The 17,434-nt window shown below is 39.7% G+C and overlaps 2 protein-coding genes across 3 annotated transcripts; one reads left to right on the top strand and one right to left on the bottom strand.

The window, feature by feature from the left end:
* Positions 1-904: 904 nt before the first annotated feature.
* Positions 905-8,228, top strand: xaf1 (XIAP associated factor 1). 2 transcript variants are annotated; one of them, XM_025010077.2, is made up of 7 exons: positions 905-1,183; positions 2,532-2,667; positions 2,784-2,840; positions 5,206-5,431; positions 5,525-5,580; positions 7,304-7,525; positions 7,602-8,228. In XM_025010077.2, the coding sequence occupies exons 1-7, from the start codon at positions 1,146-1,148 to the stop codon at positions 7,644-7,646; spliced, it is 780 nt and encodes a 259-aa protein (XP_024865845.1). In that variant the 5' UTR covers positions 905-1,145; the 3' UTR covers positions 7,647-8,228. The 2 variants fall into 2 exon arrangements, with proteins under 2 accessions (XP_024865845.1, XP_017289624.1); XM_017434135.3 differs by having other exon boundaries at positions 7,301-7,525; positions 7,602-8,227.
* A 1,271-nt stretch (positions 8,229-9,499) lies between these two features.
* On the bottom strand, positions 9,500-14,318 carry LOC108246533 (tektin-1-like). Its single transcript, XM_017434133.3, has 8 exons — positions 14,230-14,318; positions 13,264-13,438; positions 13,001-13,166; positions 12,527-12,655; positions 12,255-12,401; positions 10,815-11,040; positions 9,937-10,133; positions 9,500-9,773 (listed from the first exon to the last, which is right to left on the bottom strand). The coding sequence occupies exons 2-8, from the start codon at positions 13,427-13,429 to the stop codon at positions 9,614-9,616; spliced, it is 1,191 nt and encodes a 396-aa protein (XP_017289622.1). The 5' UTR covers positions 13,430-13,438; positions 14,230-14,318; the 3' UTR covers positions 9,500-9,613.
* Between the last annotated feature and the right edge of the window lie 3,116 nt (positions 14,319-17,434).

Here is a 17,434-nt window from a genome sequence, read left to right as displayed (position 1 = left end):
GTTGCGATTAATGAGCTCAATAGATGGGACGGCTAAAACATGCTCCAGACTGAACAGCTGTACAAAGTCTGTTCCTAAAGCTGTCCCACTGGTGCAATGAGTGCAATTATAGGGTGCAGGTGGATCTCATTGTCATCTAATTGGCTTGTCCTCTCCTGCTGGTCCATTCAGGTTGCTCTGCAGGTTCTAGGCAGCCAATCAGTGGGGTGTGCTCCCACTGCTGAATCTGACTACACAGCCTCTAGAGGCCAAGGGCAGTAACAGTTACAATCTGAGCTTCCTCTTCAATCACAGCACCTATTGCTCTTAGCTGATCAGTCAGTTCCTTCATTCGTTTTAAACGATATTTAAACTTCCCTTTTCTTTCATTTCACATCTGAAATATTTCTTCTTCAGGAACAGATTATTTGCTAAAGTGTCTCTCTCAAAATGCCCTTTTAGCTGTTTTTATAAAACAGAGGTAAGTCACCTGGCCATGTGACCCGGAAGCAGAACCAACCGCATAATAACTTTTTTTTTTTCTTTTTAAGTAGCGCTGATGGAGAAATAATCCAAAACATTTTAAAAAACAAAACAAAATGGAGAAATAAGTTAGGCGCGTTTCTGCATCCGGCCTGCAAATATTTAATGGATAAACAAAATTCTTGCTCAATTTGTTGGTGCTCAGAATATATAGTCTCATCTGCTACCACACAAATCTTTAGTTCAATATCTGTCAAAGTGGCTGAGTTATAGTCATTTTGGTGGCTTTTAAAGTCAGTTGGCTGTGGCAGCCATCATGAGCAGGGTTGAGTCCAAAACCTAGGCAGCTGCAGATGTTCATCCAATGATTATATCCTGAAAGTTTCATTAGAATCCATCCGGTGGTTCATGATGTGTTGATAGCAGACAGACACACAAACATCTCTGCGTCTCTCCCCTCGTAAACCTGCTGACTGCTCCTTTTCCATTTATAAGAGAGACTTCAAATGTTTAGAGAGATTTAAAATGATAAATTGTTTAATGAGATGTGTCTGAGCTGTAGGCTGTTCTCTGCAGCTCAGTGGCCCTCTGCGCCCCCCTGTGGCAGATGTAAAGACTTACAGAAAGTGAGGAACAGATATTTTCACTTTCTGTTCTGGTAAAACACAACAACAGTCCTGCCAATGGAAAATAAAGAAGCAACTCAAACCTGCGGGAAATGGTAAGAATTGACTGTTTTTGATTAAGAAAAAACGAGGACAACAAAATTTTATTTAAAGTTAAAATTATAAATTTAGTGTTATGGGGTTCTGAATTAACACGTTGTTGGGCGTAAATGTGAATGTTTGAATCACGCATTAGCATTAAAAACTAAATGGAGATGTGTTGAACTGATCTGACAGCAAGGCAATATGATGGAAATGTTTGACACGGCTTTTTCTTTCTATAAATCTGCTTACAAATCGTGAGAGTCGGTGGTGGGGCCGGGGGTCACAGGCGCATAGAGAGGGAACTTTCACTTTTATAAGGTAGAAACTTGAACTGAAGTCGAGGAACAACAGGTGCACAAAACTACAGCTGTTTGTTTATAATATTAGTTTGATCCTACGTCAAAGGAAGTTATAATGTTGGCACATTATTAAAGGGTGTGTCTAAATGTGACCGTGGGTACACATCAAACCAGCAACTTCTGGTTGTTCCTATGCTTATATGAATGGTTAAATTATATATGTTACATCTATTTAGTAGAACATTTTAAATTTGTTTTCAGTTTAAAACTTCACTACTAACTTATAAATTCAGTTATTTTTATGACTCAAATGCTGTGAGATTAAAATCAACATTGTGGAGACAAAACATTCTGTCGTTTTTAGCAGTTCCTGAATAAATTAATCCATTTATCAATTAAGTACAGAAAGTGCATTTTCTGCAAAAATGTAGTGTGACTGTTGAGTGTTGAATGACTGCTGAAATCTGAAAAAAAGAGGCTCAAACTGAGTTTTTAAAGCTAAAAGAAGATCACTAGCTAAAAGCTTAATAAAAAGCAAAACACTAGCCAGAAATGAAAAATAGCAAAAATGCTAACTAAAAGCTAAATGTAGCAAAAGTTTAGTAAAAGCAGTAAAATGCTAGTTGAAAGTCATGGCACACTAATCCTGATTCATACATGAAAATGTTCATTTCAATGGACAGAAAATGTGGATCTAGTTTGATTCAAAAAATCATATGAAAGAAACTATAACATTCACACTACTGTTATTTTTACAAAGATCACCTAATCTAGATTGTGGTCCACATGTGACTCACCCTGCTTCATGATGCAGAGAATGAGCCCCCAAAAAACATCCAAACAAACAATTCCTGTTCGCCTTACACAGCTTTAATGAAAGAGTTCCTTTAAGCTGTTTAAGACCCTTAGTACTCCACATTTTACTAACATGCCTTTCTTGCTCCATGAATCAGTATAATTTTGGTGTGGCATTCAAAGTGATGAAGAACACACAGAAGTCTCCACAGTTCACTTCAGCTGTTAGAAAACAGAAACAACAAGCCTTTGTCTTCTCTTTAAGCAACAAGGAGGTCGCGGAGGCCAACTTCGCCCTGCATGAAACCCACTGCAGCCGTTTCTTGTGTCTGTGTCCTGACTGTGATGAAAATGTTCCCCAAGACCAGCTGAGCCAACACAGAGAGGAGCAGCATGCTCAGGTGCACACAAACACATCACAGCCTATTACCTTTCCAACATGTCAGAGGACTGAGCTTTCAGAAATCCTCAGATATAAGATCAGTTTAATCATCTCAATCCTTGTGTGTCTGTGAAGGTGAAATGCTCCAAGTGTAACACGAAGATGGAACGGCGTCACCTACTGGATCATAAGGCGAGTCTTTTCCTACAGACCAGGTGCAGCATAGTGATGTGTAGACAACATGTCTGTTAGTGTACAGCAAAAAAAGGTTTCTCCACTACAGCTCATTATATCATAAAACTATTCTGTGAACCTGGGAGCAGGAGGGTGTGTGTGTGTGTGGGTGGTGGTGGTCGGGGCCGTAGCTACTATTGAGGACACCGAGGTCCGAACCTCAGTATTCTTCTGCTGTGTATATTATAAGAAAATGAATCAAAACAAGGCTTTTGAACAGCGTGGTTCTCTGCGTAGCTCCACCAGTTTACTGTAGGAGGCGCTGCAACAGTGTTCAGCTGCAGCCAAACTCAACGTCTACGACGAAGAGTGCAGCTTTGCTACCTTACTGCTAAGATAAAGACAAGAAGAAGAAGAGCGCCACTTACAGTGGCGACCGAGGTAACTTGCTGAAAATATTCTCCTTCAATTCCACGAAGCTGAAGTTGGTTTCCGATTGAAGCTTCCGATTCAGAAAATGGCTAAATGGCGATTCCACCTAATTTTTCACTACCTTCAGCATCTTTAATGTACTGTACTTAAAAAACTACAACACCTAGACACTTCAAACCTGGACCAGATTATTCTGCACTGATTGCAGAACATTTAAAACCAAGTGTGTGATCTGTGAAACCTTAATCTAATTTGTGAAACCTCAATAATGGGCGACTTCAGCACTTTTTTTGCATCCGGACCACACTAGAACTGGTCCAGCTCCAAAACTACAACACCTCACTGGTATTTGATAAAAAAGGTAAAATCTATGCTAAAATCTTGTGTTTTGAATCAACATTCATATAAACTAATTCATGTCATTTCAGTGACTCGTCATGGTTGTGCCCTGAGTCCTCTGTTGCTTAAGATGAGGCTGATCCCCATGGATTTACAAACACACACAAATACACGTCATATACACATTCAAGTCACTTGGCGTGTATCTCAAGAGCTCTGATTTTTTGGAGAAGCAGATTTTTATTAGTTGTAATTTGATTTCACCATAGGTAGAAGGCAGCAGTGTGGAGCACAAAAGGTGGTTAGCTGGGTGAACATACAGGTTTTACGGTTTACCACACAAAAACATCTTTAGATAATTTAAGAAATGTAACTATACCAAGTGGAAAACAATCCCAACGATCTTTAGCTAGTGCTGGCTCACCCATAAGCTGACAAGTGGTAGAAGATTTGGCTGACTTCTTTTAGGAAAGATGGACAAGAGAAGATTTACCAGTGATGCAAGAAACACAAAAGTGGATCAAGCATTTCAGCATTCAAGTTTCATTATCGGAGACATTGTGATCGTTTTAGATCCAACTGCTCCTCAAGGATTGCAGATAATGAGAAGAGTGATGGGCAGCACAGTAGACCAGTTGTTGGCACTGTTGCCTCACAGCAGGGAGGTTGCAGGTTTGCCTCCCAACCTTTCTGTGTGGAGTTTACATGTTGTTGTGCAAACATTCTGGTTTCCTCCCACAGACCTTAAAACATGCATGTTAGGTTAACTGGGAAGGCTAAATTGTCTGTAGGTGTGAGTGAGAGCATGAATGGTTGTTTGTCTCATTTGTCTTTATGTGTCCCTGTGATGGACTTGCAACCTGTCCAGAGAGACAGGCACCAGCTTCCCAACGTCCCAGAAAGAAAAAAAGCATGGTTAATAAATTGGATGGATGTAGTGAGTGAGTGAGTTAGTTGGTTACAAAACCGTATCCAGATAAGGCTGGAGCTGTACATACCTTACAAATGAAGACTAAAACTGCACTGTTGGATCAGTCTATATCCAAGGTCTTCAACCTTCAAGAAGCTGTAAACGCATTTGTGTATTATTCTGTTACTTCTGTCACTGGTTGGTGCTGCTGCAACAGCACGGGGCAGAGGAGTGTGTTAGGAGTGCAGGGAAGAATGAGATTGAGCATGACTCTATCATGGCGCCTGGTGTGATAACACAATAAAGTTTGTGAGTTTTACCAGCAGTCTCCATATGTTGGGCATATCTTTATCTTTAGGGCCAAAATGCTTCAACATTGCTTCCCATAAGATGATCTTTGTCTAAAACTTTAGCATGAAAGGTGATATGCATTCCTTCAAGGAATGCTAGGACTTTCATTTTGTCTCAACTTTCTCTATTTGGTGATGTATTTAGATTTAGTCCTTCCCCTGAGTAGTGACAAATTGTGTAGAAACAAAACCCACATTAAGCCACTGAAGGAGGGGAAACCAGGCTCATTAGCAGGTCTTGTTAAATATTGATCCAGGGCCTATTAGAGACTGGAAGTTATCAGATGTGTTACATTTCGATTTACTGTTACCTGAGCAGTGACTGATAACCTGACTCTGCTCTGCCTCACAGTCTGAGGAATGTGCAGAGCGTCTGCAGAAGTGTCCGTTCTGCGAGCTGGAGGTGGTGTGGAAGGAGCTGCATGAACACACTGTGGTCTGCGGGAGCCGAACAGAGCTCTGCAGGGACTGCGGCCGCTACGTCAAACTGAGAGACCTGCCAGACCACAGCTCCACTTGTTCAGCCACCGACGAGAAGCTGAGTCCCCCTCAAACTGCAGCCAGTGGACAAGATACAAGTAAGAAGATGGCAGATTGAGCAGTAAGCTCCGCATCCCTCCACAACCAGGCTTCACTGTTGTCTAAAACTTGATGTGCTTTTTCACCACCAGGGAGCTGTACCAGATGTAGGGGGTCATTTCCAGCTGAGGAGTTTGACCAGCATGAGGTGTGTTTGAAATTTTGTCTTTACCAAAGTGAACATGTGGGGCGCAGATGAAACCAAAGCCAAAAACTGAAAATGGAAGAGTTTAATGTTGACTTTCTAAAACAAAAACACTGTGGTGATTAATAGTGAGGTTTACTGTTTTACCCATCCATCCATTTTCTTTACCTGATTCTCCATTCCGGGTCACAGGGAGCTGCTGCCTGTCTCCAGCAGTCACTGTGTGAGAGGCAGGGGACACTGGACAGGTTGCAAGTCCATCACAGGGACACATGGAGACAAACAACCATTCACACTCTCACTCACACCTAGGGACTGTGGTGATTCCGGAGGTTTGGTATTTTTTGTACTTCCTGGTGGGCCGTCTCGACGGCTGATTGGCAGCTCTTCGTCACTCCCTCTACACCTGTGGCAGATCAGGCTCATCAGAAGGCAGCTGGTACTTAAGGCCGTGGTGGGAACCAGACCAGTGCTGGAGCATTGTTTTGCCTCTGTGGTAAAGTGCTAAGCCTCTTGTGATTTATGAGTTTCTTAGTGAACCCTTTCCTGAGCTTTTTGCATTTTTGTGCTTTTACCTACCTAGGACAACCTGACCTGTGTGGATCCAGTCTGGTCTGTTTGTGGAAACCTGCCTTGGAGATAAACTACCTATCTGTTTGCCTGTGCCTGTCTGCCTGCCTTGAGAGGGATACTTACCTACTGCCTCCTGGAGAAACTGCGAACCTGCTACTGGGAAATACTTTTGTACTCCCCTCCGTGCCGTGGATCACCCTTCGCACAGTAAGGCCTCTCACCTGAGGATTTAATACTTACCTGCCTCTTCACCAAGGAAATACTCACCACGTCCTCTGCTTCCAGGTCCTGGTTCCTGTTATTATCACCGTTCCCGATTCACTGTAAAATAAACTCACTGTCTATTATCTTGGTCTCCCGTGTCTGTCTGACGCCGAGCTGCTCATTTTAGAATATTGCTGAATCCTGACAGGGACAATTTAGAGTTACCAATGAAGCTAATACGCATGTTTTTGGTCTGTGGGAGGAAACCGGAGTACCCGGAGTAAACCCACGGGAGCACAGGGAGAACATGTAAACTCCACCCAGAAAGACCCCAGGCTGCCATGGCTGCCACAATTAATGAATATTAACAACACAAACTGTTATAAGGCAGTCAGGTTTACAGATATGAGTTTTAAAAAAAGAGAAAACAATATTTGCATGGTTACAAGTCATAAAATCAGCTAATTGACAGTGTTGTGTGTTTAGCCATGTTTGGTTACTTTGCACATATTAGCCACTACAACATAATGCTGTGTGTTTTTAAATAGTATATGCATCATGGTCAAAGTCACAATGTCAATCTAAAACTTGACTAAACAGACAAGTTTCTTTGAGGACATATCTATATTTTATTGTAAAGGTATTTTCAAAACATTTTAAATAGCAGTTTGTTGAAGTAGTTTTTAAAAACTGATCACATCCAAATTACGAGAAACAAAGGTTTTGATTTACCCTGTTCTTTGATGGCTCTAAAGTTTGACACAAGTCAAACGGTTATTGACTGAGAATTCATTTTGGTGGCATTGTGGAGGTAAGCAGGCGTGTATTTCATTTTGAGCTGAGCAGGACGGCAGCCACGATCCTCGCCTAGGAAGTCAGTGGCCATTCCAGTCTACTTTATCCAGAGCAGGTTTTTTTGTGACACTGTTTTTCTTTCTTACATTAGCAGGATTGTTCTCCAGCATCGAGGTTTAACGATGAAGAAGCTGAGCCAGAGGAGGAAGAGTCTGAGAATAATCTCTTGGGACAGGGAGGCAGCACCTATAAACCAACGTTCCTCACACACTCAGCCAGCCGTGGTCCCTGGGGTGACGGAGGAGACCCAGACCAGATCAGCACCTGCCCACATTGTCACCTGGCCCTGCCCCTCCGAACACTGGTCTGGCATGAGGTAAGCACACAGTCTGAAAGTATAATGTAGAGCAGTTCCTTTGATAAGAGGTTTCTCATCCTCCTTGTGTTTGTAGGTGAAGTGCCGAACCCACATTTTCTTGAAACACAGAGAGGCTTAAAGAGAGAAAACTCCAACCAAAGGACAAGATGCCTTGGAGAGCTTTGAGAAACACACGAGAACATCCGGACTGTTGAAATCTCATTTTGCTGCACTTTTTCTTTTAGAATGAATGTTAAATCCTTAGATTATAGTAGTTCCATGACTTTCAGAAATAATTTAGAATGTACCATTCAGTTTCCCAGTAAATATAACTCAGATTGGGACTTCATAACATTACAGCTAAACTTTAACTCTTTGCTATTCGGATGTTTTTCTGTTAACCCCAGTTTACACAGTTTTTGTTTATAGGTTTTATTTGTAAATAAGTTAAAACGGAACTGCTCCCACAAAACTCTCCATGAATAAATTTGTAAAGTTTTAATGTTAAATTTGTGTTTCCTGAAGCCATGTGGGTGTTCACGTCACAGGATAGTTTTATTTGTGACAGAAGCTTTTTTGAACCCTGTGAGAAACAACTACTTTGTAATAACTTGTTGGGTTTAGGTTATAATTACTATAAATAAAGTTTAGTGAATAAAATGAACTAATATTTAAATTTGTGAAATGATTAGAAAAATGTGTCAGATGATTGCCTGCCGCCAAAGGGTGATAATGTTTTGCTTGTGTGTTCATTTGTCTGTCTGTGAGCAAATTATCTCATTAACCACTTGACAAATTTGAATAAAACTCTCAGAAAGTGATAATTAAAAATAATAACCTTTTGGAGTCAATCCAATTCAAGATGGTTGCTCCAGCTAATCAGTCTTAGCAAACACAAAAAAACTGTAACCTCTTCAAATTTACAAAACCTGAGAGAAAGTTTGGTGTGATAGTAGCTGAGCATCTTTCCCTTACTGTATCATTTATAAGGTTTGACCTAAATCATTTCTCCTAAGACTGGGATAAATGTGATGGGTGATATGCATTCCTTCAAAGTATGCTAGGCCTTTGATTCGGTTTCATTTTTTGTAGTGGAGACTAATAATAATAATAGCATAAACTTAGATGTTTATGTAATTTTATGAAAATAAATTTGATAAAATCTTAGTTTTACCTTTAAGAAAGTCAGGTTGACAGTGGTTTTGTCAGTTGTCTCAGCAGATATGGACTAAACCAACTTAGTAACAGAACTCAGAAGTTGCTTCAGTGGTACAACCCAGTGATGTGCAAATGAACCACTTCATCAGTTGTACTGAAAATGGGTTCATTCCATCAAAGCTTTGTTTCACTGACATCTAGTGGAGAAATAGAAGACAGCAAAACAAAGTTTTAATAATTATGTGATGAGTGTAACCGAGGTTTGTGTGAATTATCTCAGTTTTTCTAAAGACTGATTGATTGGTCAGTAGTTGGGAGTCCTGTTTGGGGATGCTGGGATGGTAGGGTGTGCTGACTGGTCTGAAGCAGTCACATGGTTCACTCAGTGGACGCCATTGGTCATGTGTCTTTCTCTGCACTGAAGCAAGCAGTGATTCAAAGAAAATGCAGCTCTGAGTGTGAAGCTTGTATCCTTCTAGAATTGAGCCGCTCAAGATGGCTGCATGTTGGAGTAGCTCAGTTACATTCACTCTGAGATATTGCTTTTGAAAATGTTCTTCCTCTTTTTTTCTTGATGTAAATCACTTTTTTTGGATCATTATTTCCTCTGGTACTGGATGCTGTGCAGCAGGAAGGATTTTTACTGAAACCTTTTTTACTTTTGGACATTTTGTTATGATGCGTAACCATGACAACAAGTGTTAAATGTGAAGAACCCTGAAGTCCAGTCATGACCAGAACCAAGCAGACCGCCTGTAAATCCACCGGAGGTAAAGCTTCTAGGAAGCAGCTCGCCAAAATATCGACCTCTCCTCATTTATTGACTTCAACGTTTTGAGAGGGTTTAAGATAAAAAGAAACCAGTTGGCAAATACTAGAAAGTGATTTTTTATGACTGTATTTGATATAAACAGCACATCCACATAAATCTTTCCTTTTGCTGACTGTTCAGAAGCTGTGTATGATGATGGCCTCCCGGTGCTGCTGGCAGAGGACCTCATCAATGTAAAGTGAGTTAGCTTTGATATCGATGCCCTCCTGCAGCTTCTGTTGGCAACGAACCAGTGCCCTCTGCTCCTCTTCAGACTGGACCACTTCCTCACGCAGCCTGAGAGCACAGAGAGAAACAAAGGCTATCTGATGATGTGCTTTAAACAGCAAAGTTTAAAAATAAAAACTTGTAGTCTCAAAATTCAGATAAAAGCCATTTCAAGAAAACACAAAAATAACTAAAAATCAAATGTGTTGTTTCCGATGTGAGCCGGCCTTACTTGTTGATGTGAGCAGTGAGCTGCTGGATCTCAGCGAGGAGCTGGACCTGAGCTGGGTCATGGCACTGCTCTTTACCAGGCCTCTGATGGCGCAGAGCCAGTCGGGTCTGGGCCAAACTCAGGAAATGTTCGTTCTCTGTGATGGCCACCTGGAGATCCTCTCTGATCATCTGCTGTCCGTTAATCTCAGACAGAATCTAGAGGGAATGCAGATTTCACACGAGGGTCACTGAATCAACTGAACTTAATGGCACTTGACACACAGCTCAGTGTACACTAATATGAAATGTGAATGTGAGTCGAGATGTTAAACTGTGACTGAAATGTTGTGCTATTGGTTTTAAACAACAAAAACCTAAACTGTTCTTTGGCACAAGTACTTTGTTTACCTAAAAATGAAACTATTTAATAAAAAGAACACTCTTCCTTTCATAAAATAAAAACTTGTCATGAAACGATCTTGGCCTTTTTCATCACCTCTTTCCTGCTCCAACATGTATTTAATTCCAGTAGATGTTGAATGAAACTCAGTAGTTTAGTTCCTGAGACCTGCTGTGTGTAGCATTTTTACTGCATAGAACTGCACACTGACATTTAGTTAAGACACTAAACTCATTGGTTTTCTTCTTTTTATTATTTTTTTGTTAGCAAATTTCCTGTTAGCCAACAAAATCAAATTATCCCGTCATGTCTCAAAGATCATGAACCTTAAATCTTGTGCACTCTTTATGCTCCTTAAATTATAGAATTAAAAAGTCTACTTTCCCCCTATTTATTCTCAAGACCTAAATTAATGCTTCCTTTGACATCCATCTTCTGATTTAGTGTCTCCACACAACTCTTTTCCTCTCTGCCAATAATAAACTACAGTGCCCAACCTTGGGCAGTTTCTCCTCCATCTGATCCTTGGCAGACTTGATCTGCTGAACGTTCAGCTGAATGGCTGCTGTCGTCGCCTGAAACTGCTTCTGCATGTCAGCAGCCGTCTGCTGCAGCACGGACTCTACCAAGGCCCGCAGGGACACAGAGTTGCTCTTCTGCTGCTCCGCCTTGGCTATGTTGAGGTCTGCCATGTTCTCCCACTGCTTTGGAGTGACTGTCAAGCTGGGAGACAAGAAAAAAAGAGACCTAGAAACACCTACATGCACACTTCTTGGCCTCTTCTGTTATCATCACGTTTTCTTGAAAAACTTGAAGATAATATCTTAGCATCTTTCTGTCATTCTTTACTTTGACATAGATATGAAACCTCAGGGGGTATGCATTTTGATACATCTGTGGACAAAGCTTGTACCCGAGCATTCTTTGTACACTCTGGTTAGGATCTGGTAAGTTTAGAGGCAAAATTAACATCTTGAGATCTTTGTCATGTATGTAATTGGTTTTGGACACATTTAACTGTGCAGCTGAGAAAACTGTTGTGTTTAAGTGATATACCTGGTCTATAGCAAAGTTTGCATAGGTGGAATTACATGTATAATACGTAAAATGTACAAATGACATGTTATGATCATCAGATGCATCTCAAATTACAGGCCTAATATTCCTTGAAGGTATGCATATCACTCGCTGCCTTTGGGGCCAGAGTTTTAAACTAACATCAGCTTATGATGAGAAGGGACAGAGTTATATCTGTTTTGGTCAAACTTTGTAAATGACGTTACACACGATCTTATAGAATATTGTGGGATCTCTCTAGATCAATTAGTGCTCAGAGTATGTGATGTGAATGACTGTCAGCTACTACCACAAAACATTTAGCTCAATGTTTGTAAAAGTTGTAAACATTTTTGTGTAGACTAAGGTTGATTAGCTGTGGCAGTCATTTTGGGTTGACCATAAAGTTAGAGCTGTAGATGTCTTTCAAATTATTACTTTCTGAGAGTTTCAATAAAAAATTATGCAGTGTTTCACAAGACAAAATATTTAGCTAACAGCAGGCAGTGCTGACTCCAATAAGTAATGCCAAAGTTTTCAAGAAAGATGTTGCACTGTAAAGTTTAGCTCAATATCTATAAAATAGGCTGAGTAAAAGGCATTTTTATGCTGGATGATGACAATTAGCTGTGGTGGCCATTTTGTATGGAGTTGACTACAAAAGATAATCAGTTGCTCATGCAGTGATTAGTTTCTGAAAGCTTCATTAAAATCTGTCCACTGGTTCATGAGATATTTTGCTAACAGAAAGATGAATGAACACAGACACACAAAACATTACCTTTGCACCTTTGGCAGCAGGTAATTATTAATCCTAAAATAATCTATTGAAACAATTATTTTTGTGACTTTCTGGAGACAACATGAAGATGAGCGCTTACCTTGACAGTGCAGAGCTGCTGTGTTTGGACATCTGCTGATTACTGATGGAATGAACAGTCATTAAAGCACAGGAGTTGTCAATGTTCTGAGCCTCAAATTTCTCCTTCAGATCCCGTTCTAAATGGTACTTAACAGATCGATTCAGTCTGGAATATAAAAACATATATAAATATATATATGTTTGCATTATTTTGGTATGATATTTCAAAAGATCAATGTCTGAATGCAAATCTAAAAACTCTGCAAACAAATGTTAGTGTTCATTTCTTACCGAATCTGTTCAGAGACCTGCTCTGCCACACGCTCCAGAAGAGATGCTACTCCCTCAGTTACCTCCCTCTCTTTGAGCAGCTCAATGTTTACCTCATCATACAGCCTCTCAGGCGGAGTGCGCCTCTTTCTACAAACCATACAATCATTTTAAACACTTTTCGTATTATTGTCTTTCTCTGCAAAGAACACAAGCTGTTGTTTGATTCAGACTTTCACTTGGAGACAGATTGGTTCATTTTGTAGTTTAAAAAAAATAAATAGGCACTACTTTATTATATTGCCTAATAGTGTAAGAAAGAAGTACAAATTTAAACTTTTTGCATAAAGTTATTGAAAACAATTGACAGCTGTCAAATGTTTCAGACAGAAAAGTTTGTTTTATATATATATATATATATATATATATATATATATATATATATATATATATATATATTAGGATCGTCTCCTCGCCGCCATTTGCCAGCCTCACCTTTCCTCTAGACAGAGAACGGTGACTCTCAGTGGCTCTTTGCATGCCTCCAGGGCCTTTATCACTCTGCTCTGTAAGGCAACGAGAACATCAGTCTCCAGAATAATCTCGTCTAGCTTCAGTTCCAACTCCTTCTTCAGAAACTGGATATCTCTGACTCGTTGATCTGAACAGAAGAGGGGAATAAAGGACAGTTCAACTTAGTAATAGCTTAGTAATACCCTCTGTGGTAAACACAGTCCATCCTGTACTCCCCAACTTACCAAGCTGCTTACTGTCCTCATCCTGCATACGTTTGCAAGCTTTGTCAGTTTCCAGCATCAGCCTCTTGCACTCTGCTCTAAAGAGCTCAGAGTGGTTCAACATGACCTCCATGTTCACAAGATCAGGTCCACCAACCTGCTGGAGACTGTGGTCCAGGACAGACATGTTTCTCCACTGACATATGAACAGGAAGGACAAAAGTCAATGAGATGACGTGAGAAAACTTAGCTGCTCTTGGTTACAGGAAAACAAAAACCCAGTAAAATATGTATGAGTGTCCTCTGGAAGATTCAGGTCCTCTGTCATGACTTGTGTTAAATTTGTTCAAAATTGTATCTAGATCACATTTTACAAACAGACATTTATTGAGTATCCTGATTGTATGAATTTGGTTGCATGTAACTAGATTTACATAAAACACATTTTCTGTGTACAGTAAACAAATGTTGATGGTGCTGCTACAGAAATAATAAAATCTGAACAGATAGCTCTAGAAAAAGTTGGATAGAAAAAAATAAAATCCTTAAAGGCAAAAAGAATGGGGTAATGCTTGTTTAGAGGCTTGATTCAGTCCTAGATTGTTTAATTACGCAAAAAAAAGAAAAAAAAAATAGACTTGGTTCTAACGTATGCTCATACTAGAATTTACATAATTTTGTTAATTATTTAGATATTTTGCTTTTTCCGTGCAGTGAACAGGTAGTTTACTGAAACAAAAAATCGAAAAATGTCTCATTTGACTGTCAGTAATTGATGTTTTTAATAACAGCTAATATTACTGAATGTAGCATTAGCTCCAAACTTCAGTTAGCTGTTGGCTAACCGGGTTTTTCCCGTCAAAAAGATTTTATCCATATAGATTTAAAGAACATGAAACCGGCATTGCGGAAAATTTAACTGTTGTTTTACAAAGCCAATCAAAACTCAAGTATATTACGGATAAATAAATAATTTTCGACACATACCTTGTTTTATGTAGCTAAACAAACAGAGAGTATTGGATAAACCGCTGACTGCAGTCAAAATACAACAAAACGGTTGCTACTGGCAACTGCTGATGACACGTCATCAGGCGTCGCCGTCAGTTTAACGGTCTTTTTATATCGCCTAGCGATATTTGATGATAACAAATATATCGTTAATGATCATTAATAACCTATAAATAACAGATAAACATTTTATACTAGAAAATAATAAACCAACAGCATCCGCGGAATGCCAAAAAAAAACCCCAACAAAATAAACCAAACACATTAACAACTAACAGACAATATAACACACAAGATTGAGATGAGACTTGTTTAATATTTATTGACCTTTCATGTTTTTTTTACAGTACAGAAGTTCACTGATATTAAATCAAAAACAGTGACAAACTTAGCTAAAAAAATAACTTAATCCAGCAAGCTATCAACAATTTTTATAGTCAAAGTTCACAAAGAAATATTTCAAATCTATGGCAGAAAAAAGTAAATGTCATGTGATAGATAAAGCAAAAGATGTAGCAGCATACAGTTCAGTTCAGACAATCATTTTAAAGGCGCTTGCTGAACACAAAAAGGTTGATAAAAACAAAAATATTTATAATTTATATTCTTATTCAGTACTAATAATAACAATCAAATATTTATGCATTAACATTAAACAGTGCAATATTACTTTAAGTTGTTTGTGATGCCAGAATCAACATTTAAAAGAAATGATTTAAATGCTTTTAAAACATCATGATTTGCATAGGGTAGAGTCAGAAAACTTACAATGAGCTACAAGTCATAAGCTCCTCACAAGTTAAATAATATAGCTATGTGTTCAAGTTCTCAAGGAACCACTGACATTCATTAGAATACTTAGAACAAGACCCAAACTAATATGGTCACACGTCTTTTCACAGCAGCCCATTTCAATGAAAACAAAACACTACACCACAGAGATCCAGCGTAAACGCTACAGCAGTGTTCAGGACAGTACTCAGACAAACACAGGTATCCGACAACTAAGATTTATCACCTTCTTAGTGAATTCTGTTTTTTGCCTGTCTGTGGCACTGCCAGGTGTTTCTAAGAGGAAGGAAAGAAAATTGGCTTCTGTGTATATTAGAAATTAGAAGGTTCAGTTTGGTCATCAGCGCTTCAGCCCACATCAGTTAAGGACGGAGTGAACCATTATAACACTTTCACTATTCTTAAAAGAGTGGACTGGTCCCATCTATCCTCTGCCACCTCACGGGGCTGTGACTGCGTGCAACTGGCTCGGGAGGGAGTCTCCAGAATGTCTTAACATTTGCAGGGCTTCTCAAGATCCTCGTCTGAGTTGCAAAAACTTGCTATCTTCTCACTTGATTTTTGAACATTTTCAAAAAAATTTGGTGGGACAAATTTTCTTTCAAAATAGTCACAGAATCGTCATGGGTGCTGCAAACCTGTCTCAGGAGTGCAGGACCTGTAGTTTGAAACATACAAGACAAAGTATAAAACTGGTTAATTAATAAAAACTTATATAAATATGCCTATCTTTAATTCAAAAGTTTACTTCAGAAAATTAAATCATAGACATGGAGGCAGATGCCAAGGTGGGTATGATGTGGGTAGAGGTGGGCAACAAAATAACAGTTTTGCAAGTTGTGCACACAAAAATAAGCCATGATTTCTGAGGATTGACAAATGCAGTGATTCCCAACCCTGGTCCTCGAGGAACATTATCCTGCATGTTTTAGTTGTTTCCCTGCTTTGACACACCTGATTTGAATGAGGGAGTGATTAACAGGCTTCTGCAGACAGAAAGGACCTGCTGANCAGTAAGGCCTCTCACCTGAGGATTTAATACTTACCTGCCTCTTCACCAAGGAAATGCTCACCACGTCCTCTGCTTTCAGGTCCTGGTTCCTTTTAATATCACCGTTCCCGATTCACTGTAAAATAAACTCACTGTCTATTATCTTGGTCTCCCGTGTCTGTCTGACGCCGAGCTGCTCATTTTAGAATATTGCTGAATCCTGACAGGGACAATTTAGAGTTACCAATGAAGCTAATACGCATGTTTTTGGTCTGTGGGAGGAAACCGGAGTACCCGGAGTAAACCCACGGGAGCACAGGGAGAACATGTAAACTCCACCCAGAAAGACCCCAGGCTGCCATGGCTGCCACAATTAATGAATATTAACAACACAAACTGTTATAAGGCAGTCAGGTTTACAGATATGAGTTTTAAAAAAAGAGAAAACAATATTTGCATGGTTACAAGTCATAAAATCAGCTAATTGACAGTGTTGTGTGTTTAGCCATGTTTGGTTACTTTGCACATATTAGCCACTACAACATAATGCTGTGTGTTTTTAAATAGTATATGCATCATGGTCAAAGTCACAATGTCAATCTAAAACTTGACTAAACAGACAAGTTTCTTTGAGGACATATCTATATTTTATTGTAAAGGTATTTTCAAAACATTTTAAATAGCAGTTTGTTGAAGTAGTTTTTAAAAACTGATCACATCCAAATTACGAGAAACAAAGGTTTTGATTTACCCTGTTCTTTGATGGCTCTAAAGTTTGACACAAGTCAAACGGTTATTGACTGAGAATTCATTTTGGTGGCATTGTGGAGGTAAGCAGGCGTGTATTTCATTTTGAGCTGAGCAGGACGGCAGCCACGATCCTCGCCTAGGAAGTCAGTGGCCATTCCAGTCTACTTTATCCAGAGCAGGTTTTTTTGTGACACTGTTTTTCTTTCTTACATTAGCAGGATTGTTCTCCAGCATCGAGGTTTAACGATGAAGAAGCTGAGCCAGAGGAGGAAGAGTCTGAGAATAATCTCTTGGGACAGGGAGGCAGCACCTATAAACCAACGTTCCTCACACACTCAGCCAGCCGTGGTCCCTGGGGTGACGGAGGAGACCCAGACCAGATCAGCACCTGCCCACATTGTCACCTGGCCCTGCCCCTCCGAACACTGGTCTGGCATGAGGTAAGCACACAGTCTGAAAGTATAATGTAGAGCAGTTCCTTTGATAAGAGGTTTCTCATCCTCCTTGTGTTTGTAGGTGAAGTGCCGAACCCACATTTTCTTGAAACACAGAGAGGCTTAAAGAGAGAAAACTCCAACCAAAGGACAAGATGCCTTGGAGAGCTTTGAGAAACACACGAGAACATCCGGACTGTTGAAATCTCATTTT

This window comes from Kryptolebias marmoratus, linkage group LG2 (assembly GCF_001649575.2).
Source record: "Kryptolebias marmoratus isolate JLee-2015 linkage group LG2, ASM164957v2, whole genome shotgun sequence".
Classification (NCBI taxonomy): domain Eukaryota; kingdom Metazoa; phylum Chordata; class Actinopteri; order Cyprinodontiformes; family Rivulidae; genus Kryptolebias; species Kryptolebias marmoratus.
The sequence above is the reverse complement of the archived record's forward strand: the minus strand, read 5'-3'. Positions and strand labels throughout refer to the sequence as shown.